Source organism: Sinohyriopsis cumingii, chromosome 2 (genome assembly GCF_028554795.1).
Source record: "Sinohyriopsis cumingii isolate HCF-2022 chromosome 2, ASM2855479v2, whole genome shotgun sequence".
In the NCBI taxonomy this organism is placed as follows: Eukaryota; Metazoa; Mollusca; class Bivalvia; order Unionida; family Unionidae; genus Sinohyriopsis; species Sinohyriopsis cumingii.
In genome coordinates, this window is record NC_142962.1 from 161984322 (window position 1) to 162011091 (window position 26770).

The 26770-nt window shown below is 33.8% G+C and overlaps 1 protein-coding gene across 3 annotated transcripts in view; it reads right to left on the reverse strand.

Moving 5' to 3' along the window:
• The window catches only part of LOC149806226 (WD repeat and FYVE domain-containing protein 3-like), a 413256-nt gene that overhangs the window by 59109 nt on the left and 327377 nt on the right, over positions 1-26770 (reverse strand). For all 3 annotated transcript variants that reach the window (XM_089951178.1, XM_089951177.1, XM_089951179.1), the window contains 8 exons: positions 25144-25198; positions 23124-23243; positions 22772-22889; positions 16506-16612; positions 15783-15936; positions 8974-9065; positions 2325-2537; positions 896-1040 (listed from right to left, as the gene is read on the reverse strand). In XM_089951178.1, the coding sequence (XP_089807304.1) occupies positions 896-1040; positions 2325-2537; positions 8974-9065; positions 15783-15936; positions 16506-16612; positions 22772-22889; positions 23124-23243; positions 25144-25198 (1004 nt within the window). The remainder of the gene's footprint in view (positions 1-895; positions 1041-2324; positions 2538-8973; positions 9066-15782; positions 15937-16505; positions 16613-22771; positions 22890-23123; positions 23244-25143; positions 25199-26770) is intronic.

The following is a 26770-nucleotide window of genomic DNA, read 5'->3' on the forward strand; positions in this document are numbered from 1 at the left end:
CCCATACAAAATATGTTTTACAATCATGTAACCCTTCAAAAGTGATAGAGTGCTACAAAATAATATACTGGCAGATGTAATGGAATGATGGAAGGATATGGATAGGACTATTTTCCTCCAAAGAAAATATGGGACATGAAAAAAATACTTGCTTCTGATATGCATCATTTCTCAGAGCTTTACCAAGTCACATCACTGTTTCGCTACGAGTTACCTACTCGTCTGGAATACCATATTTCTTCTAATGAATATCCTCATATATCTACTTGTCTGGAATACCATATTTCTTCTAATAAATATCCCCATACATTGAGATATTTCAGAAGAGGATTATCTAGCAGACTACCAAACTGAAACAGACTTTAGAATAAGAAACTGCAAGTGTACTTTTCTTGAAACATATTGTTATAGAACCATTTGTCTAATATCCCAAATTTTCTTCTATCTGCCAAGGACTTTCTTCCCTTTCGATGCAAATATATTATGATTCCACTTGGCAGGTACATACCTCTTTCTTTGGCAGAAGCCTACTACCAGGAAAACGCAAATTACTTTTGTACAAGTAAATTTTATTGCAATTACTCCTTGATAATCGAACTTGATTAAACTATTGCATGATATAAACACTGCAGGATTAGCACTGCATATTTCAAATTACACACTTGGACTTTATGTGAATGATCTTCTGTGACATTCTCAATTATAGAATACATCTTATTAAGTTTTAGCTGTATGCTCTTTTGTGGAAAAAGGGTGCAAATGTGTGCATGTTTATCAAAGATGGGTAATCATTAAAGAAATATTCAGTAGGACATCATTAAGCATTTCCTAGTGTATATTAGTGTAACCTCAATACCAGCTGTGCATTACTGTGCATCAGATGTTGTACATTTACCTTTAAATGGCTGCATGCAGGGCTTGAGGTTATCTACATTATAGTAGAACAGCTTGTTATTCACAAGGTGAGCATGAGAGCCCATGGGCATTGGGTCCATCAAGCGAATGTTCAACTTCTTCTGTGGATGAGGCTTCCGAAACAGCTACAAGAGAACAAGGCAATTAAGTCTCCATTTTTATTCTAAATGTTACCATAACATTGAAGTAATTTTTAAATCCTAAATGTTACATTGGCAATGAAGAATTCATTCCTAACCTCAATAATGCTATAGGAGAGATTACAATGTACTGTGCAAAAAAAAATGAGTTATTAAAAACAAAACTCGACTTGACATTGCTCACCAGGCTGACATCTGCCAAACAGATAAATGCAAGCGAATTTAGCCAAAATCAGGCTTATTTGGATGCTTTGCAGAAATTTCTTCCAATTCTGTACATCTGAACTCAACTGTTTCAAGGTTTCTCTATTTTTATGTATCTTCATCCATAATTTGAAGGCTGATAATCAACATCATTTGGCCGGAAAAATGTTGAAGTTCTTATGCCATCGTGCTTTCTGTTAAATCTGGTTCAGTTCTGTCAAGTGGTTCTTGCAAAGTTCATTTTTAAATATTTTTCTATACTTTTTAATCATGTTTCATAGTGAGTTGGAAACACCTGAATAAACTTCAAAGTGCTTAATTCCTGGGTTCATTATGTCAAATTTGGACAAATTCTATTAAGCAGTATTTGAGGAATTGTTTTTTTAATTTTTGTGTTTTAGTAGCAGTGACAATATTTGATGATAAATATTTTTTGTGGCCATATTTAATAGCATATTGTATAGAATTTTGAAATATATTTATGCTAGTGTACTTTCTGTAAAATTTTGTTTTCTGTTGAGTGGTGGCCATATCTGGTAGTGATTTACATTATTTGTATATGATCAAAATGCCTTCGTACAGAGTGCTTTCTATCAAATTTGGTAAAATTTTGTTGAACAGTTGTAGAATTCAAGTCATATTAATAAGATTTAAATGTCTGACAGCCATATCTGAGGGCAGATATTTTCATTTGTACAAAACTGCCAGAATGCTCCATATGTGCCAAATTTGGTTGAAACTGATCCTGTATTTTTATTTTAAAACAGCAAATGATAATGGATTATGCATACCAAATGATAATGGATTATGCATACCAAATGAAAATGGATTATGCATACCAAATGATAATGGATTACGCATTATCAAATGATAATGGATTATGCATACCAAATGATAATGGATTATGCATTATCAAATGCAAGGCCATGTGATAAGCTCATTTGGTCTAACAGCAAGGCATGCTACAAATGTTGACAGAGACAAGTTTGTCCATTAATAAAAATACAGGGTGAGATTTCAATGTAAACGTAATTCATAACAGCAAATCCTACAGATCCTCCTTACTTGTTTAGGAATCTGACCAAAATTATTGATGAAGCCAATTGTGGCATTTTTCTTCAGAGGGTCATCTATGCTGTAAATATCCACATTTCCCTCATAGAAAAGGTGATGGAAAACATTCACAGCTTCCACAGCTGCAGGTCCCTGCTGCTTGTATCCAAATATCAGGTCAATCCACTCATGGAGATGGGCACTTACAAAGTCACACTCAAGAGCCTGCAAACACAGGAATCACAATAGCCATTACTTCTATCTTTGAAAACATTTCCATAATAAAAGCCACATTGGGACACATTTAACACTTGGAATTACTACTGTACAATTTCCTGATGTCTGGTTTGGCTCAATATCAAGCTCTAGGGTAATTCATAATCAGGAATAATCACAAAATAAGAAATTAAAAGAAACAGATCAGGCACATTTTAGCTGATTGGACCAAACAATCTGACACCATAAAATTTACACTCATCTTGAAAATCCTTCTACAGTCATCAAACACTTGAATGACCCCCTGACCAATGTACACCTGCTTGTTACATCTAGAATCTATTGCCACTGATGAGTTTGTGTTAACAATATTTCTCTAGGACAGCAAAATCTTCTACATGGCCAGCAACCAGTATACTATTGCATTAAATGTGAAATTCATCCCTGATAATGGGATACATAGTGGGATTTACAGATAGAAATTTCTGAGGTTTTGTTATTTTGAATTCCAGTACATGTACAGAAATTTCACATGGATTCCGTATGGAATACTTATGGAATCGGTATGGAAGATATATGGACTGAAAAACTTATGGAATCAGACAATTTATTCCATATCAATTCCATAAGTACTTCACCGCAAGTGAAAATTCCATACGGAATAAAGTTGCAACTTTAATCCATAAGCACTTTTTTCCATATGGAAAGCAGGCTCATGGAAAATACTCTCTGAAGAATTAATAACCTAAACTATCTGATTAAAATAAAAATATTGGTGGGAGTTTGAGCACATGTATATGTCAGTGTAGCTGATGTGGAAGGATGAATATATACTCATATAAATTTGAAGAAACACATGTCAATTTTCTTTAATTTATTTCCACAGATGTTTAAAAACAAAGACATGACCAAAAAAGTAGGGAAAATGTAAACACGATCAGAAAATTAATATCGGGTAGTACAAGCATAGATGAATCTTTGGACTTAGAAAATTTGGTGCAAGGTGGATTTTGGGCTTGATCTAATGTTTATTCTGAAGAAAAAAAATTGTTGGCTTCCTATTAAAATATGCTCTACAAAAATCATACCCTAGTGAAAATGTGACTTAAATTTCAGCAAAATCAATTAACATTTCTTGACATTCACTCAAATGTCATTTTTCTCTAAAATTATGGTATTTGAGGAGATTTTACCAAAATTTCTGAAAGTATCAGTGAAAGTTTGTGATTGAAATTTCACGGACTCTGCCAACATTTCTGAAAATATCAGTGGGAATTTGTGATTGAAATTTCACTGAGAGTTTGTCAAAAATTCTAAAAATATAGTGATATTTTGTGATTGTAATATCACTGACATTTTAGTAAAAAAAATTATCAATAAGATATAATAAAATTTGTTTTTGTTTCTTGTACAATTTGATTGATTTTCAGCAGCATTTATATTCCCTGTTTCTGATAGCTGCAATTGTATTGTTTTTTTTGGGAACAAAAACTTCTTTCCACATCTTTCTGTATTATATTTTTTTATCAAATTTTGTTATTGTTGTTGTATTTTTTAAAACTTAAACTGGTTTAATTGCCCTCAAACAAGTTTTCTTGTTTTCTGTTTTGAATCAGAATTTCGCTTTTCTCCTGACCTGAATCTGATTTTCCTCGATACGGACCCTTTCTTTAATATTGTCTCCGAAACTTTTTTAAAATAATGCTCTATTTGTTCCGTTTATTATTTAAAGGATGATCATTGTAAAGAGCTTTCTAATTGGTCAAAATTTTGTACTTGCCCAATGAATCGTTGCGTAACGGAAACTGATGGGAATGCTAAACATGGCAATTTGAGTGGGATACAAGTTTAAATAACCATTTGAAAAATGTGCGGCAAAGAGAATAGCTTGAATCAAAGTTGATGGGAGTTTAATTGGTCAGAGTGTATGAAAACTGAACGCCAGAACTAGTATTTTCCTTTTTGTGCCATAAACAGCTCTACAGTAGTGGCTAACGTGCTAAATAGGACAAGGAATTGAACCAGGATGATTTCAAAGTTATATAACTCAAAACTAATTAACTTCCAGGATGAATTTAAGGAGGACAACGTATACATCACTTGTGGGAATTCTTGCAAAATACCCATGTATATCAAAGATCGTCATACCTTTGCGGAATTTTCTTGGCCCACATGTAGAATCATCGTTCAATATCGTGAGGCATTATTGTGTATATTATCAAAATGTTCTAGGTGTGTTGGAATTCAGAGTAAAATAAGAGTACTTATATCATCATAAACGTTTGTCACAGCTGCTTATGGAACAAGGACTAATTCAAGAGACCACAACAGCATCATAGTTTGTACATTAATCAAAAATCAAGTTGCAGTACAAGTGACACGGCAGGCTTTTAGCATTTCTTCTTTTCATGTCTCAAATGGATGCTTTTCTGTAATTTTGCATTATTTTAACAGTTGAAATTTTCAATGCAGATTAATATTTTATATATGTTTATGTGTTCACAGATGCCTGTGCATATATTCCAGGCTTGATACTTTGATTTTTAAAATCACTTAATTATTTAGTGTAAAGCCAGATTCTTCACATCATGTTGTATATTTTGTAAATAGTGTACATAACAGATATAAGGCCTCAAGGTAGATTAGTTCTGTAATTAAGTTACCTTCTCTAAATAAAGTCATTATTATTATTATTTTTATTTTTATTATTATTATTAACTACAATATTTCTTGCCTTGGATGTCATATAATTACAACATCTGTAAAAAAAAAAAAATCATGCAAACTTAATATCACCTTGGTTAATAAGTCCTGTTTAAGTCATATTCATTATTAATCTGAAACCTTTTGAAATGTATGAAAAACTTCTGAAACTTCAGTAAAATACTATATAATGATCAAAATTGTAGTGAAACCTAACAAAAGTTTTAGTGAAATATTTGTAAAATCTCACCAGACTTTTCAGTGAAATGAAAAAGACTTAAGTGATGCCATCATGGATTAGGTTTTGTATGCGAGAAAGAAAATGAGGACAAGAAAAAATCTAAATCTTATTTGATAATGTCTGTCAAAATAAAATTTATATCCATTTTAAAAATTATGGTGAATATTCATCATTGATTCCAAATAATGTCTAAGAATCATTAGACAGTTTAATAGAAATATGAAGCAGATTTTTTTATGCTTTAGACAGAAAGCGCTTAAAAAAACCCCGTCTGAAATCCGCCTTAAGCATGCCTGGAAAATTTTGTACTGGATGAACTATTACCAAATTCCATATGAACTATTTACAAATTCCATATGGTATATTTGCCAATTCCATATGAACTATTCACAAATTCCATATGGAGAATTGCGAAATTTCATATTGATTATTCACAAAATCCATATGGATTATTGCCAAATTCCATACAGAATTTTAATTTTATTCCATATGGACAACCTACAGATCTCATGGACTAATTAGCATATTCCATGAGATTTTCCATACGGAGTCCATAACATTTCCATATGGATACACTGAAATCCATAAGAGTGCTTCAACTATAGAATAGAAATGTCCATATGGATATTTCTGTAAAAGTACGTATGGATTCCATATCCATTCCATGTGGAAAATTTTGTACGGGATAACTGCTGACTATTATTAACACTGATAATTATTTGGATGACAAAACCTAACAGCTGAGACATACAGTATTGTTAAACAAGTTAGTGTGATGTCCCGTTGCCATAACATATAAATGGTATGGTTGCCATGGTGCTTTCTCTCTCTTAGATTAAAAGAGTACAAGGCTATAACCAGTTATTCATTTGACAAGTTAACATCAAACACATTGCATTTAGTGTAATAACTACAAAATTAGTTGAACTGTGATACAGTTGCCACAAGGGGAATAAGTTGTCGCAAAAGGTTCAAAAATGCACCCAGAGATTCTCAGTTTTGGAGGAAAAATGAAAGCAGTCTCACTAGGTGAAAAAGGGTGTCTTTTGCTTGCAGCTGAGAAATTTCAAGTCAGAAAAATTTAAAAGATTATCATCAATTGCACATTCTGCAGCAGTGGGAAAATGGAATGGTGAATTACATTTACTGCCACATGTTTGTACCCTGATTTTACTGACAAAGTTCTCAAACAGTTTTGCAGTGCAACTGATTCACAATTATTTTAAAAAATATTATTATTCTTTTTATCACACATATTCTATAACATGCATGTGATTTTTAAATGAAAGTATTAGATATTTAAGATTATTTATGCCCTTCTTACATTATACATAATTACCACACATTTGTGAGATTCCCACTTAAAAGGTCACCTGTCTTATAAAACCACTTTCCTGATACAGAAGGTGTGGCTTTATAAGATGGGTAATGTTTTACTGATATTTCCTGCAAGGATGGTTACACATACATGTAACATAACCAGGATTTCAAACCTTTTCATTGACAAATATTGAATAGAAGACTGACTTCTAAACCAGTAGATTCTTTTATCAGCATAAATTTTATGTTTTTCAAGGGGATTGAAAACAAAACAAGTGCATTATTTTGTCATATTGTATTTTCTTTTTGCAGCATAATAAAACATAAATCAGATTCAGATTCTGATGGCACTGTTACAATAATAATTAATGAATCAGTATATTGTCAACTGAAGAAAAATAGAGTTGTTTGTCTTAAAGTTCACAGCAAAGATTTATTTAAATAACATTCAATAGCATTTTTAGTTTCCTTTATAAGATCATTGCTTGATGATCACTGCCTGAAGATCACTGCCTGAAGATGACTGCTTGATGATCACTGCCTGATGATCACTGCCTGAAGATCATTGCCTGATGATCACTGCTTGATGATCACTGCCTGAAGATCACTGCCTGAAGATGACTGCTTGATGATCACTGCCTGAAGACCACTGCCTGAAGATCACTGCCTGAAGATCACTGCTTGATGATCACTGCCTTAAGAACACTGCCTGATGATCACTTATGATAGTCATTGTGAGTATTAAGCTTCACATTTTACAGGCTCTCAATAATTGTTTGGTTCAGATGTCCCCCTCAATCACTTTGCATTTTGCACAGAATAGAGAATGTCTTCCTCGAATTAGCATTAAAATGTTGTAATGGCAGGACAACTCTCCTCAACTTTCCAAAAATGTCTTGCTTCAGTCTTCCTGCTGCTGGGTTTGCAAGAATGCTGACTGCTTCCCAATACTCCTCCATATTATGTTCACCCCACTACTAACTTACAGTTAAGATGTATTCCTCAATCTCATCCTAAAGGGTTTCATTCTTCTCGTGGATCAGATCCAGAAATTTGGTTGTACCACTGTAAATAATAAAAATAATTTAGACTTGCAATAATGTAAAAATATACTGTGTATTTACGTATCCCAAAATGAATTATCTTGTAATGTATCATTAACTGATATATTTTATCCAGGTATTAAACTTAAAAGTTCAACAAGTTTATGAAATACTAAAGATGCATACCTTTGCAACACACAATGCAAAACTAAGGACATTTGCTAATCGCCAGCACATGCTTAAATCTAACAGCCAACCATCGTTGAAAATATAAAATTTCTTGACCAGTGTTTTCATTAGCACAGAGAGAAAGCACATGTTTTGGCCTTTTGCCATAAATTGAACAAAACATGTAAGAGCTGTCCATAAATATTCCTCTTAAACATTTTGATCCATAAAATAACAATTAAACATGACAAAATATCAAAATACTTACTTTAGAGCATCTGCCTCATTCTTTTAATACTGTCAGTCTCTCCAATCTTATCTCCCCTCTGCTGAAGGTTGGCTAATTTTCTTCAAAGAATCAGAATGCATCATGACCAACTTTTATTCAGTGATTACCTTTTAACATCTCAAAGACACTACCTTGTTGTATACATGTATCAAATGTTAGTTAACAATCATGCATAATCACACTGATCATCATATTGGTGGAATGCTCCCCAGTAGACTGGTTCTATATGGTTTTTCTTATGGGCTGATAGAACACATAAAAGTACAGTGTTCTTTTTTACATCTTCAAATATGTTTGACTTGACTATTAAACACATGTGCAATAGGGGACCTTTCAAATGGTAGTTTTGGCCTCCTTCTAACAGAATCACAAGTATGGTCACATTGGATGTTCACTAAAAGACAATCATGTAGATGGTCCTAAATGTAAATGGTGCAGATTGGACAACCAACATCTTCAAAACCTCCTCACTGCTACTTCTCCTGCAGAGATGGTCATACTGACAGGTTTTATCTCAAGGATCAACTAAAAGCTCAGCATCCAAGCATGTAAACATATTGATATAAATACTATGAAACATTTACAGGTAATGGCTTCAAAAGTGATGACTTACCTTTAAACTGTCACTTATGCTATACAAAGCTTAGAATAGTGATCTTTATCACTCCTGGGATAACTCACCTCTCTGTGAGCTCTGATGAACTCCCTGGGGTCATTCCTTGCCCATGGGGGCAGAACTACATCCCCTAACTGCACCCCACTCTGCTTATTGCCTGCAGTGTAAATCAAAATGTCACTAGCAGAAATAACAAAGGGCTGCTCTATGGACCTAAATATGGATTACTCTTAAAGTAACAATGTAAACTATACTGAACTAAATATGGATTACTCTTAAAGTAACAATGTAAACTATACTGAACTAAATATGGAATACTCTTAAGGTAACAACACAAACTCTACAGACTTAAACATGGATTACTGTTCAAGTAGCAATGTAAACTCTACATACCTAATATGGAATACTGGTACTGTTCAAATAGCAATGTAAACTCATTGGACCTAATTATGTATTACCAGTACTGTTCAAGTAGCAATGTAAACTCATTGAACCTAATTATGTATTACTGGTACTGTTCAAATAGCAATGTAAACTCACTGGACCTAAAGATGGATTACTGTTAAAGTACTGTAGCAATGTAAACTTTACAGACCTAAACGTGAATTACTCTTAAAGTTGCAATGAGAACTCTACAGATATAAACATGGATTACTGTTAAAGTACTGTGGCAATGTAAACTTTACAGACCTAAACATGAATTACTGTTAAAGTTGCAATGAGAACTCTACAGATATAAACATGGATTACTGTTAAAATAATAATTTAAAGTACCACCAATTCCCTCGCTAAACCTCACTCTGCTTGATACATACTAGTATGCAGATATATAATTAGGACTGACATGCAAACACATATTAATGAACATTCCAAAGTATGTTTATATATTGATCATGGAATCAAAATTTGGTTTAATGATGATTCTTCAGTTGACAGTAGAACTAAGGAAAAAAATGTAAGGATTTCATGGTGAAAGAAAGAGCTGGCTGAAAGTTTTTTATGTTCAAATTTATCTCTTAGCGTATGTTACATGATGTCATTAATGAAAGTAGAAGTTCTTAAGAAATGGATCACTTGTAAAGTTATTTTATGATTCTAATCTGGTCTGTTGCTGATCGAACTGACAATTATACCATGGCCAATGGACTAATTTGTAAAGAAAGTGTGATTTTATCTCCATAAAATGAAATATTAAAGATTGAAAACATTTTATTTTTAACTCTTGGAAAGTGCATATGTGTCATATTCACTTAGCAGCTAATATTTTTATAACTGTAAATATTTTGGCTAGACCTATCATTCTTTCAATATGTACTCTTTACAACTTATTTTTCTATCATTTAATACTACCAAAGCACACAATAACATGTACTAAACATAAATGAAGAATTTTTAACCTCATGATTCATTCTTGTGTGTTTTCATGTGAATATGTAAGGCAATGGACTGAACTGATAGCACTAAGTTAATAAAATTATTACTGTTGTAACAAATGTCCACACCTACTGGGTGCAATCTTGATACAGTCATTATAAAGAGGTTCAGGGAGGACTCTGGGAATTCAGTACAGCCCTGACAACTTGTAGTTTCCAAAGATTTTCCATTTCTGGCTCTATCACCAGATGGTTTTGTGCATAAAACTCACAATTTGATTTGTCTATCTGGAATCACTGTTTTCTAACTATCCTAAATAAACATGTTCCCATACAAATCAAAATAATCCAATCATCAATACAACTAGAATTGTATACAAATGAAATCATTAAGGAACAACACAAATTAAATTACTATCATAAAAGATTTTAACAAATTATCATTTACAGTCATATCGCTATAAAATGCAAGCACTCCTTGTACAAAGAAGCCACTGCCTCAAACAGATCCAACTGGAAACACTTGCAACAACTTCAATGAAATTTGTATCTCTAACTCCATGTGAAATTATAGTTAATGGCACTAGTGACGAGAATGATATCCAAACCAACGTAACCTCTTTTTTACCAATATATCCCCAACACTTGACAGATCACATATTAATCCATCAGATACCACAAAGATATAAGCCTATTACCATCAGATACCACAAAGATATAAGCCTATTACCATCAGATACCACAAAGATATAAGCCTATTACCATCAGATACCACAAAGATATAAGCCTATTACCATCAGATACCACAAAGATATAAGCCTATTACCATCAGATACCACAAAGATATAAGCCTATTACCAGGTAAGAATCAAATCGGATCTCCAGCATAGTAACAAGCTCATTCAAATACCAGATTCCTTCAGAAATATAAGTAAATATTGCATACAATAAAACTCATCCACCCTATATCCCAAGTTTGATCAAACTTGTATGACAAATATTGTCTCCAGAGTGATAAGTGGAGTCAATCAAAAGCAAAATAACCTCATGTATATGCATGGATCTCACTCATAATCATATTAATCTGAGATCTTGATAGCATAATTGTATTCACCATGCATGGATCTCACTCATAATCATACTAATCTGAGATCTTGACAGCATAATTGTAATCACTATGCATGGATCTCACTCATAATCATACTAATCTGAGATCTTGATAGCATAATTGTAATCACCATGCATGGATCTCACTCATAATCATACTAATCTGAGATCTTGATAGCATAATTGCATTCACCAACTTTAACCAATGTCCTTCCAAAAATATAGTTCTAGAGTGTTACTCTCATTGACCTGCAAACTTGTCTGAGATATTGATGATACAGAAATATAGCCCCATAGTGCTAATATGCTCAGCTAACAGAATACAATAGGCATGGGACGCTTCCTCAATGGTACAGACTGGACTGCCCATTTTTAAAGCCACACATTATGATTGATAAAATTATGTCTTTGACAGGATCCAGCCCATAGGCTGCATATGCCTGACATACAAGATCACCTTATCAATATGTATGGATCAAACGCATTATGAAATCGATACAACGTCTTGATGATATATGCATAGATTTTAAGCCTTTTCAAAACCAGACCAAATTATAAGCCACAACAAACTAAGTTATCAGATGCAACATCACCACTCTAATATGTATGGATCAAACTCATTATCATACTCACCATTAATCAATCATGACATAAGCCTATATTCCAAGTATGATCAAGTAAGGATCAGAAATATGCCTCCCGAGTCTTAACATGCAATTGTTGATGGAATGATGATACTTTTGAAATCAAAATTTAGTAGAGGTTGATATTTAAATGAGACATTTCTGCATGTTTTTAATTTTTTAAACTACTTAAAGCAACCATTTGTTAGGTATAATTATCTAGAAATGTGTGCTTAAGCTTTTATTCATGATTGCAGGTTGTAGTTTATATTAATGGTCATTTGGAAACAGATTTTCAGATGGGAAAGTTTTGTCCATGGCTGTGGATATACTTTAAGATAATATTTGTAAAGATGCTGACATAGCCTTGTAACTTTATACAATTCTGGAACAGAACTTATATTCTGCAACTTGGTCATATTACTTTGTCTTGGGTTTTTATATAAGGTAGTGGTACTGATCATCAAAGTTGTTCATTCCTGTCTTAATATCAGTCTTTTGGGAATCTACGATCACAGTTTTTAGTTGTTTTCATTTATAATTTGAGAGGAATTTGTATTTAAACTATTCACTGGCACTGCAAATTGCTCATTTACACTCTACTCTGGGATTATTGTGAATTCATTCAAAGTCATTCTGGATTATATCATTGTGATACAGCAAGCCTATTGGTACACTGGCACATTCAAGCCTATTGGTACATCAGTACATTAAAGATGAAGATTTTATTCTGAATATTCCAACTTTTGGACCCGTGATACCACATTTGGGATTATATGGGATTTAGATCACGATACTGTAAGTTCCTCTTTAACTATCACTGTGCATCTCAGAATAAAATTTGTTGAATTCTACAAAACTTATTGGTTTTGCTTTTTCTGTTACCTAGTTTAACACCATGGAGTCATAACACTTTTCACAGATTAATGACTAAGAAGTGATACAAATATTTTCCAACAGAAAGAATACCAAAAACAGACCTTAATTAAAGGCTTAGTTGAAGCCATGCAACTGTAGGAAAAATTCAATTTAGCTTAACAAAAAGAGGAAAATAAAAAGTGTCCAAAAACAATATTTTGCCACCCAAAACTGAAAACAATTATTGGTATTCTAATATTAAAAGGGCTATAAAACCTGGCACATGTCCTTAACTAAACACAAGTAACTAGTAAATCCAAAATAACCAGACTGGAATACTGTACATCTAGAACATGCACAAGTGAAAAAAAAAGAAAGTTTGAAAATTTTAATGAAAGGAAATGTGGAGTATTTGGCAGGATAATTTAAAAAAAAAAACAAGTTCTTTTACAAATAAACTACATGTGTTACATGGATTAAATCACGATTATCACCAACAGGTTATTATAGTCAGTTGCAGATGGAGTAGTCACAAAAAACTAAATATTTTCTGTCAATTTGTGAAGCTCCTCACCAAAGAGTGTTACTCAAAACAGAGTTAAAAAAACATCACAAATCAGAACAATCCCCAGGTATTTAAAAAAATTATATATAAAAAAAATTAAGAAAAGTTTTCAATCACTGTAAGGAGAAACATCTTAAAATGGTTATTTGCAAGAATTAGAGAGCAAAATTTAATATTAAATGTGAAAGTGTCCCTTAAATGCAAAGAAAGCACACATGTCCCTTTTAGTGATGCTGTATAACCTGCCCCAAACTTGAGCATACTTCTTCCTTAAATACAGAGAGTGAGGAAGACCTGATGCAGAGAACCTGAACGGTAGGACCACACATCACTGTGACAGTGATGCCAGAGTAGAATCAGCAGATGGTGATAACCCTAAAAGGAAGATCAACATCACTCCGACAGTAACACCTGCGGGTAGCATATATTGAGAACTCAAACAGGGAACCCACATCAGTGTGACACTGATAAATGAGCAGTACCAGCAGATACAGAGAACTCTAAGAGAAAATAAATAAATTCATGACTCATATTGATCATCTGTTTTGTTCACTGGCTCAGAAGCAAGTACTGCAGGTCAGATTGCATTCTATTGTGGCTAATTTAACCTGACAGTATAGGATCAGTCAGATTGCATACTAGTGTTGTAGCTAATTTAACCTGACAGTATAGGATCAGTCAGATTGCATTCTAGTGTTGTAGCTAATTTAACCTGACAGTATAGGATCAGTCAGATTGCATTCTAGTGTTGTGGCTAATTTAACCTGACAGTATAGGATCAGTCAGATTGCATACTAGTGTTGTAGCAAATTTAACCTGACAGTATAGGATCAGTCAGATTGCATTCTAGTGTTGTAGCTAATTTAACCTGACAGTATAGGATCAGTCAGATTGCATTCTAGTGTTGTGGCTAATTTAACCTGACAGTATAGGATCAGTCAGATTGCATTCTAGTGTTGTAGCCTACAGCTAATTTAACCTGACAGTATAGGATCAGTCAGATTGCATTCTAGTGTTGTGGCTAATTTAACCTGACAGTATAGGATCAGTCAGATTGCATTCTAGTGTTGTAGCCTACAGCTAATTTAACCTGACAGTAAGGGATCAGTCATCCAATATGCATGAAGACATTTTTTTTAGCCAACCATTAGATCAGAGATATTGAGTCTCGGTGAACAAGGCTTCAAGTGGATAACTTTGGATTGTCTCTTTCCAAGAAACTGGGTGAAGTCCTTTTGAATGAGATTAGATTTTAGGGCTTGGGACTTAGAAACAAATAAGGATGGGTACTCAAATTTGAGGGGAAAAAAAACACTGGCTCACACACTTTTCTATACATGTCATTCCAGTCTGACTATCATGTACAAAGCACAAGTGGTACTATAGTATTCTGACAGCATCCTCTTTGAACAAATTTATACAAGAGTTCCTCCTATTTATTTGTACAGTGTCTTTAAGAAATATTAAATCTAGACATTACAAATATTGCAAACACATTTTGCACTGAAATTACTATTCTAGAAACAAGAAATGGACAGTGAGCAGTCTGTTTGCTTGTTTACTTTGGGAGCTTCCATTTGTGTTGAAATGCCAAAAATATGACAATGCTATGGATTCCTTGAAGATAATCTGGTTAGAAATTTTTAAGTTTTGTGCATTTGTTTTACCTTGCTGCTTCGTTTCTAAAACTGGTATGGGGTACAAAGAAATGGGAGGGTATGTGGGTACAAGAGACTTCATGTACCACCACTTGTACATAAATTTGCATTTGTATTTACTGATATTTTAAAAATTGTATAAGAAACAATTCCGAATTTAAATTGTTTTGAAAAGTGGGAGGTTCAACAGACTTCGTACAAGTTTATTTTTTGGGTCTAACTGGGAAAACTACAAGTCCCAGACCTTGGACCATCGCTATTTTCAGGTCTTGGGACAGTGACAGCTGAGTATGACCAACAGATGTCGAGACCTCTAAATGGAGGAACACACAACACTATGACAAAGATATTATAAAGTACAAGCTGATGTTAAGAACTCTAATAGAAAGATCACATAGCACTGTGACATCTGAAAGCAAGACCTGCTGATGTCATGAACTCTAATAGAAAGATCACACATCGCTGACATCTGAAAGTAAGACCTGCTGATGTCAAGAACTCTAATAGAAAGATCACACATCAGTGTGACATCTGACAGTAAGACCTCCTGATGTCAAGAACTCTAACAGAAAGATCACACATCACTGTGACAGTATACCTGTCCATTTAGATCCAAGTTTCTTAAGTTGACCAGAAACTCTGTTGGAGATCACCAGAAACAAAGTCACAGTAAGAATTAGACCATCTTACCTAAGTCAAAATTGTTGGCGTTGACAAGAAACTCTGGCAGGTAGAAGAATTCAGGTATCAGCTCTTTGACATCTGCCATGTTGTGCTTGGAGGCTGACATCCAATTTTCCTTGATGCTGTGGAACATTCTGTCTGCCAGATCAAAATGACCTCCCTGGGACACAGTAAATAATTTATCTAGTTGAAATAATTATCTAATTACAAACTCTTAGCTTGTTTTTTTTTAAACTCATGAGGAACTGAGTGGGTATTAACTATTTCACTCAACCTTTGTTCCCCATCCCCATAACATTATCAGTCACAGAAATGCATTCTACTGCATAATACTTTACACTCTGGTTTCATAGGTACTCAAGGTACTGCATAATACTTTACACTCTGGTTCATAGGTACTCAAGGTACTGCATAATACTTTACACTCGGTTTCATAGGTACTCAAGGTACTGCATAATACTTTACACTCTGGTTCATAGGTACTCAAGGTACTGCATAATACTTTACACTCTGGTTCATAGGTACTCAAGGAGTATCATGCATGCTAGTGATTTAATTCATTGAAATGAAAAAATCAATAAATGAACAACAATACACCACTTTTGTTTGTTTTTGCACTTTGTTTTTGCATAGCTTATGGGTATAACAGTCAAAACTTGAATGATATATGAAGTTAAATATCTGAAGAAAAAAATTCTGTACCAAGTAACCTGGCCAACTGATCCTTACCTGAAGCTTGAGGAACGTTTGTGTGAAAGGCTCCATGCGGACTAGATAGGAAGCCACGATCATGGCAGAAGAGTAGTGGGTTCCATAGTGATAGGGTGGAGTCTCACCTGAAATACAAACATCCTGCAGAGCTTTATCATGAGGTTTTATTTTCACCTTTGTATGAATGTCACATCCATGTCAGACTGGTGACAAATTATGCACATATCAATGACAATGTTTTCACAAAGAACAGCTAATGTATATTTTGGAATGCCACAAAACGCGGTGGAGGTAATGAGAGAATGGAGAAGATTAAGAAAAAATCCTACACCATCTCTCCGCACATTCTGATGGAGTTGCAGTGACGGCTTGCCGAGAATTGCTCTGCACACAATGCTTTTTTGTGGAGTTGTCAACGATGACCATAACGGAGTGGACATGGCCTCTATTGAATGGGTGTGGTTTAAAGTGTATCATATCTGCAAGCATGCTCTTTAGAAGTTCATGTAGAAAGAGGTGCCAATTTATCTACAATGTTGTCAGATTATTATACACAATTCCTAATTCTAATGAAGATAATGTAATAGATAAAATGACAAATCAAATATCAGATATTATTTACATACACACAATGACTCAAAAAATTTACTAATATACTGCTGTACTTTTTTCATTTAGAAAAGGCTGCTCAACACTTTTTGAAACAAATTTACACTTTTAATTTATTTAAAAAAATCTGAACAAACATGCACACTAAGAATGACGAGACCTTGTTGAGTTTCTTTTCAACAGTGTACAGTTATCCTACTGTTTAAATGTAGAAAGTATCTTCTGATGTATGTACATTTAAATTCCCAATGACAGCCACTTCTATTTAAAAAAACAATAAAAAAACCAACAGAAAACAGTGAATTTACACCTAAATGATAACCACATTTTAGTTCTTAAATTGTAATGACCCCATCATAAGGCTGAATATGCATGCACACAGCTACGAACTTTAGATAATTCTGACTATATTTATACTATTTGGTAGTGGTCATTTAATTTATGAGACTATATTGTTCTTTCCGACTGTTTTTCCTTCTTAATTTTTTCATTTATGACAAGATAAGTTTGCTTCAAATTAAATAACCCAATAGAAACTTTAATGGTCTCTCCCTAATTAAGATTTGGTTTGAGCAGCTGTTCTGCAGAAATGAAGACAGTGACCATTGTAAACACTGTTATAAAATGTTAGTATGAGAAGATGATGTTGAAATGAATAATAATGTGGAAAATTATAAAATCTTAAATGTTCAACAACTTCAAGGTATTCTGGGTGGTTGCATCCACCTGTGTCCTATTATTTGTTTGTTCAATGAAGGCATTCTGGGTGGTTGTATCCACATGTTTTCTATTATTTGTTTGTTCATTCAAGGCATTCTGGGTTGTTGTATCCACGTGTCCTATTATTTGCTTGTTAAATGCTCAACAACTTCAAGGCATTGTGGGGGGTTGTATCCACATGTGTCCTATTATTTACTTGTTCATGTAAGGAAAAAATAAAAACAAAATTTCTGTCATATAAGAAACAACTAATCTAATCTGTCACATGGTATGGTGGTGGTCACAGAGGCAATTAGGGTTGGAACTGGTTCTAATTAGGAAAAATGTTATTTTGCACTACGTATATAACTTTCATCCTGATGTACAACAGCAGTCTGTGTGGAGAGAAAGAGTTGTAACAAAAATCAATGAAGGTCTCAGGCAAATGGAATGGAGTAAAAAGAGAAGATGACAGTTCCAAACAGTGAGATGGGGACACATGGCCTGAATGTCACTCTCTTGGAGATGGACAGTAAAAACACAGGCTGCACATGAATGCACATGTACTGTACTGCACATCAATTGTACTGTATGTAATAATTTTCTGTATGCAAACCAAATTTATAATTGTACTGTATTCACATCAATTTAATAGTAATTGTACTATGTACACATTGATTTTATAACTGTACATGTATATATTCATATAGCACCAAGTAAACTTGAGCATCTGATGGAATTAATGTTTCTTTTTTTTCTTTCTCTTTTTATATTGCATATTATACATAAGAAATATGGACTTCATGTGAGGCAGATTATCTCTCTCTTTCAAACACACACAATGGAATCTAAATCATTATTGTGCAAGTTACTGTAATCAGTTGCACTTAAAATTAGAAACCTTTCGTTTGGAACATGCTTTAGTAACATTGTAATTATCCCCTGATTGCTTTCTGCTTATTTCATAAAACATTCCTCACAAGATGGGTCAAAATGTATCAAACATTCCTACCAAGATGGGTCAAAATTTATCAAACATTCCTACCAAGATGGGTCACAATTTAACAAACATTCCTACCAAGATGGGTCCAAGTAAGATGGGTCAAAATTTAACCAACATTCCCATCATGATGGGTCAAAATTTACCAAACATTCTTACCAAGATGGGTCAAATTTTACCAAACATTCCCATCAAGATGGGTCAAAATTTACCAAACATTCCTATCAAGATGGGTCAAAATTTACTAAACATTCCCATCAAGATGGGTCAAAATTTACCAAACATTCCTACCAAGATGGGTCCAAGTAAGATGGGTCAAATTTTACCAAACATTCCTATCAAGATGGGTCAAAATTTACCAAACATTCCCATCAAGATTGGTCAAATTTTACCAAACATTCCTATCAAGATGGGTCAAAATTTACCAAACATTCTTACCAAGATGGCTCAAATTTTACCAAATATTCCTACCAAGAAGGGTCAAAATTTACCAAACATTCCCATCAAGATGGGTCCAAGTAAGATGGGTCAAAATTTACCAAACATTCCCATCAAGATGGGTCCAATTTTACCAAACATTCCTATCAAGATGGGTCAAAATTTACCATACATTCCTACCAAGATGGGTCAAAATTTACCAGACATTCCTACCAAGATGGGTCAAAATTTACCAAACATTCTTACTAAGATGGGTCAAATTTTAACAAACATTCCTACCAAGATGGGTCAAAATTTGCCAAACATTCCTACCAAGATGGGTCAAATTTTACCAAACATTCCTACCAAGATGGGTGAAAATTTACCAAACATTCTTACCAAGATGGGTCAAAATTTACAAATTCTTTCAAAAGAAACTGAAACAATGTAAATGAGAACAGACTGCTCAGTTCAAATAGTAGTCTCGTTATTCCAACCAAGTCAATAACATGTTTCTGCTTTGAAAGAGTTTAGTGATTCTGATAATTTTTAGAAGACCTTTTCACCAATATTGGTTTAAATAAGAATGTGAAATTGCTTTTTAATGATAACCAATTTTACTTTGTTGATGCATGACATGCTGAATTTTTTTGGCAATCTTTTAAGTAAAATATTAAAATCTGAGCATGGATACAAGTACAAAAATTCTGAATAGATCAGAAGTGTTCAGAAAATAATGGGTAACATACTAGTATCATGGAATTGTATATAATTATCATTTATTTATTATTTGGATTAAATACATGTACTCAAGTTTCGTTTTTGTGTACAGCATTATCAAAGGGTGGTTTATGTATATCATATACTATTTCAAAATGATGAGTTCAGTTCATCCCATGCTGCACAAGTAAAGTGTTTACGACTTGAAAACCAATATACCTTAAGTGCACAGGCGGTGTATGACTACATGGCCTGTGTATAAATGACCTCAACGTACTATATGATTCTTGTCAGACACAGGTTCACTTCTGAACCTGATTACCATCTTGTACAGTAGTCCCAATAATATAATTTGTATAAAATAATCAACACAAGTTTACAGTACATAACATCATTATGTGCTGTTATACATTACCATGTCATTTGTAGTACATGGATTTGGATATTATATTTTCAGCTGACTGATTGGTACTTGACAGATTGATGGCTGGTGACTGGTTAAGGGTGACTGGTGAATGCGGAGTGTAGTGCTGAAGGAGTGAAGGAGGGACAGGGAGATAGTTATGCTGTATCTCTGTATATGCACCAAACTGTAGGTGTTGTTTAGCAGTGGTGCTAATTTGGGTTGTTATACTCAGTGTGCTGCTGTCAGGGGTGATGTTGGCCCAGAAGATAAAGGTCATCACATGGTGAAGAACCAAGGATTCTGGACCAATGGGTCTGCAGAGAACAAGAAATTCTATGGATCTTTAGGCAGACCAGAAGGGGTAGACCGCTCATAATGACTCCTCAACCATTTGGCAGAGTGTTGAGGTTGAGAAGACCTTTTGGATTTGTGTTCGACTCTGCAAGATATATGTCCCAATGTTTCATATCATATTTCACTATTTGAGTGAAAACTCAACTTATTTCACTATCTGAGTGAAAACTCATCATATTTCACTATTTCCAAGATGGCTGGGTTTAATGGAAATGCACCTTACCCAAGCTGAAACTGATATCATCTTCTGATACCAATATTTTATGACAGTGTTGACAATATTCACTGCTTTTATTCTACAAATCATCTGCTGAAGACTAGACTATTTTAGTGAGAGAACATTTCAGGTTGGGGGTAAATGCTTGAAAACATTTCTCTTGCTCTGATTTGTATTATAAAGGAAGGTCACCATGCCATTCCTTTTCTTATTTGAAACAAATGTATCATGTGATGAATGAAACAATCAAAATATCCCAATTGGAAAGAACAATCTAGCCCCATAATTAAATGGCAGTCCCTTGCAGTACACATGTAGCTAAAATTGAATAAGTATGATATTCAGTCTCGTGACTGGGTCATTATGTGATTCATAAATTCAGAATTTGCTCTTGTATTTCTTGGGGATTTTTAAACAAGAATTGGCTGTCAATTGGACTTTATTTCCCAACATTCTAGAAGCTTAATTTTTTAAGTTTAAACATGATGTTACACTGTCTAAGAAAGGAAAAATATGTTGTACATCTTGTCATAAATGTTTGTTCAGATTTCTTTAAAAAAGAAAAAGTGAAAATATATTGCAAAAGAAGCTGATCAACCTTTTCCAAATGTAAAGGACTTTCATTTGATATAAAGATCACTTGATTTATGAAATAGTATCTGATAAAAAAATAATGCAGGATGCCTCGGTCTTTCCATGCGTGTCAATTCAGTGTTTTCTTAATGATGTGCTTGTACACAGAAGCTGCTGTTATCTGAATTTAATTGTCAGTACCTCAATGGATTAGGTTTCGTGTTCAAACAGTAGGATACATTTCCACTATTCAAAAATGTTCAAGGTGTGTCTCATGTCAAGTCAGTTGAGTAACTTCAAGTAACTTTACTGCCAGATATCTAGTTTCAAAAGATAGCTAATTTAATTTACATTCTATGTCACCATCAGTAGCTCTCATAAACATAAAATTACTCTTTTCCTGCAAAATAAACCTGTTGAAATCACTTTAGAAAATGCAACAATCAATCAAATTCCATTGCTTTTATTCAAGTTTGGTGCTGTATTCTATTCAGGCATTCACAACTTTGCTTCTGAACCCCCAATTTGTGTCAGTACTTAAATGTACTCAACTGTTATGACCATATATACTTCATACCCGCTTCCTAAGGTGCATGTATGGAGTATCGGCTGATGTTATCATGGCATCCTCAGAATCAGACTTGTCAAGTTTTGGTTATCAGTGTCCCGATATACCTTGTATCAGCCCCTTGTGGCTCCACATACAGGTGTTGGACACACTACACAACCCTACAAACTCTCACACTTCACAACCCAACAAACTCCCACAAGTCTCTCTTCCCGAGTCATTCCTACAGAACAAACAATTCAGAGCTAGGCTGGTGCAGTGTGCTGTGACAGGACTTGCCCCCGTTATGCCAAAGATTATTTTATATGTATAATAAAGTGTCTATTGAACCTGTGTATTGTGTGTTATTTAAACATATATGGTTATAAGTAAATGACTATGACAAAGACAAACATATTGTTGCACAGTTATAAACACTTTAAAATTGCAAAGATATTACATTCAACACAAAGATATTTCATACAGTCCTTAGGTAATTACTGACGGCTGAGATTACACTGAAGTCCTAAAATTAAGATTATACATTTTTTGATGGCTGGGATTACATTAAAGTCCTTGCCAAATTATTATAAAATTTCTGAAGTGGAGTTTGGAAATAAGACTGCTTAACAATCACAAAAATCTATTTAACTCATTTTTCTGAATAATAAAGAAACTCGAGCTCATAAAGTTATATGATTATAAGAACAATAAATAATTAAGGTACTGAAATAAAACCCACCCTGTGGATCATCCCAGTCCTGGAAACGCTTCTTGAACTGTTTCAGCCTTTCTGGTGTTTGTGCTCCCATTGGACATGATAGGTCACGGAATGTGTTAGAATTATTTAAGTCCAGGTCCTGAAATTAGTCCACACTGATTATAAAACTGGCTTTTTGCCTACAGAAAGGAACATCCTTATTCAAGGACTGTTACAATTCATTAGCAATATAATCATAAAGTGTGTATATTATATTGGCAAAATAGTCAGTGACAAAATTTTAAAACTATCCACTAAATGGGTCGAAGAATACTGATAAATGCTGTAGGCAATAATTAGCCATACACAAATTCTAGGATAAACATAAATTTACCTCTGAGTCGTAGTCTGCCAGGATCCAGGGGAAGACTGGGTATTGCATGAGGTCATTGTAAGATCTTCCTGCTAGTGTGTTAAGGTGCATCAGATACTGGAAGTTGTTGATCTCCCCTCTCTAGCAAACAAACATGGGAAACATCATCAAAATAGTATTTTGTCATGTAAAGAAAACAAACACAAGTCAGAGTTGTTTCATGTTTGATGCATGATTATGCTAGTCTTTGCTTGAGAGAAGGAGGACAGAATATCACAAGGATTTTACATGAAAATGAAAAAAATACTAATCTGCACCTGTTTAAAGCACAATATAATCCCACCACATGATATGAATCATTTCTATAATCCCACCACATGATATGAACCATTTCTATAATCCCACCACATGATATGAACCATTTCTATAATCCCACCACATGATATGAATCATTTCTATAATAATCCCACCACATGATATGAACCATTTCTATAATCCCACCACATGATATGAACCATTTCTATAATCCCACCACATGATATGAACCATTTCAATATGCTAGGAAAGGAGGAAATAAGTTGAAATGTGAATGTTCTACTATTTGTTAAAAAATACTCTTGCTGAATTACATGTGATGTACACAAAATACAATATTGTGATAAATCTTAGTCCTGCATATATGGGGAATAACATACAAAGACAAAACTACACATGATTTGTTCTACATGGGCAAAAAGAATGAGATTGATGCAGCATAAAAACATGTACAGGCCATCTGGCCAAGAAACAGGTTGCTACTCCATATCAAACAATTTCTTTCCCCAGACTTTTGTTCTGTATTTATTACATATCCTCTTTGTATTCACACATTCTTTTCATTTTTGTAATGTTTACTTTAAAACAAGAGAATAAAGCTATTGGCGTTTTATGATTGTACATCCCTCTGAAAAATGTCTAGTTTTGTGTTGCAAATGTTTGCCAGTTTTATCTTCATATGTACTAAACAAATTCAATTCCTCAGTAATATTAACAGACTGAAAATTCTTCCACTTAAACTTGTTCCTTACATTTTATAAAAAAATTGCACACACCAAATTTATGAAATTCTGCAGCTGAATGGATTAATTTGGTATTTTAGATGATTTAAAATGTGAATGTCTTTTTATTGTTATCAATGCTGCTGTGGGAATCAAATAACAGGTACATGGTCCAAAAATTTCTGTTCCTTAGTTTCTTAAACCTTTTTGCTTAATGCTTTAGCACCCAGAATTCAGCACTTTGTAGCAATTAGCAGACTCACTCAAAGTTCAAATGCTGTAGCCACAGTTACCATTCCTTTTAATATCCAAGCATAAACCAAGTTTTAACTATTAGGAATATCTGGTTCCTGGTACAAATCATCTGGCTTCATTAGAGTATCCAGGTAGGCACCAATTTAAATGTCTACTTAAACAGGGGTAAAGATTGTAGTGGCAAACTACTTGGTGTTTCTCTCTCTGCATTGTTTTGTTGTTACTTTGGACATCAGCTTCATCCGAGAACTGTCATACATTCTGTCCAAAACATTTTCTTTTGGCAGCAGATACCATGAAATGCCTGTAATGCTCCTTGCTTCTTATGGTACTTTCCCGTCATCCCCAATGACAAAAGTGGCCATTTGTATGACTGCATTTCTTAAAATTGCATGTGTGTTGACATTTCTGAATAGTTTAAAATGTAAAGCAATAAACTGTTCACAATATGTTATAAATGGGCTATTATTGGATATTTCAAGTTATAAAAGTAGTTCCAGGCTGGGTGTATAATAAGCTAATTTTAGGTATGACATAAGGAATCACAGATTGAATATTGAATGCTAGATCAGCCATGTAACATTAAATGGGTTTGTAATGAAATTATAAAATTCCATTTTAAAACTAATATACCATTTTTCATATTTCATGACCAATCATCAAATGAATCCACTGTCATTTAAAAACTGGCTACCCTATTAAGCAAATGAATGTTGATAGTTCTCTTTATAAAAACAAGAATAGGTTACCTCCCATCTCTGGGTCACAGATTTTTCCCCAATTAGGCTGCTTATCAAGCCAGACCTGTAAAAATAACATGGAAACCATTAGATCTCTGTAAGCTCGCTGTCTTTAAAACTAAGGAATGAACCACATGCTTGTCTTCATAGGAGCACTAAATAAATACTCTAAAGTAAACAGTGTATTGATGTATCTCTGATAAAGAACCTTTTCAAGTCACAGCTGCCAGAAAGCCAAGCTGTAGCCACAGATGCCAGTAGAAAGTTTCATACATGCAATTAACAAAGAATGACATGAACCTATCATAAATAAATGTCTGAGTTTTAAGTACAGGGGAATCCTGCTATAATGTACTTTGCTAAAACACACATTTTTTGGTCATGTGATATATCCCCAATATTTACTTACCTGCATAACTACAGTGACTACCTCACAGACAATGGTTATTTTAACAAGAAACATGGCCAAAATTCCTTGGTCCAGTTTTCATACAAGGGTACTAAAATACTTGTGAGGAATATTTAGGCAGTGATCAATATTGTCAGAAGTTACAGGGAGATAACATTTAGAAGATAGGCTCCAACTGTTCATAGCAGAAAAAATGGGCAAAGTGAACATTGCAGCAGACATGCACAATACAGCATGGGATGCAGCATATGTGGTGAAACCAACAATTCAAGCTACCAGTATCATCATGAGAGGAACTTTGAATACTGGGTCTGCACTGGTTTAGGTCATAAGGCAAACATCCATTATACTAATGGACAACAGAGGTTCATCAATGATGCAGACCAAATGAACACAAATCTCTCTACTCTTAATGGTGATGCCTCAGATACTGCTGAAAATAGTACAAATATTTATAAATGTGACAAAAGCAATATGCAAACATCTTGCAACATTAAATCTTATAAGCAAAATATGAATAATAAAAATCATACATGTGGAGCTATGTTCAAGTATTTTTAAGTAATAATATCTCCTTGAATGCCCAAACAATATATTGAACTTAGGGATAAATACAACATATACTAATATAGGATATATAATAATACATGGAATTGGGGTCAAAATAGATAAAATAAGACTTATGCCTACATCACCAGAAAATAATGTACATGTCAATGGAATTTCTAAATTTTGTAAAGGAGAATCATTTAGACAACTTTTTGTTAGCAAATAATTATGATATACCTTTCTGTAAAGACAGAAAAATAGCAGGTGGTGGGATCTCTGTTTGTGTCAGAAATGGTATTATAGCAAAACAACATGAAGATCTAGAACTGAATGAAAGTCTATTTGGATACAGATTTCTCCACAAAATTCCAAATACTTTCTTACTGGCATTATATACAGGCCACCTACAGCCCATTTAAATTGGAATACATAATCTGAATTAGAAATTCATACAAGCTGGTTTTGGTATCTCCTATAATTTAATTGGCAGGATTTTTTTTTTATTTTCCTATGGCAATCCAGGCCAGTTTATCAATGAAACCTTGAAAATGGATCGGGTTAAGAGTGAATTTTGTCTGGCAGCTATGCCAGTACTTTAATGTGCAATTACCTTTTATTCCATAATATTAACACGATTACCATAGCTGTGTAAATGGGTATTCATTTACGGTCACTTAC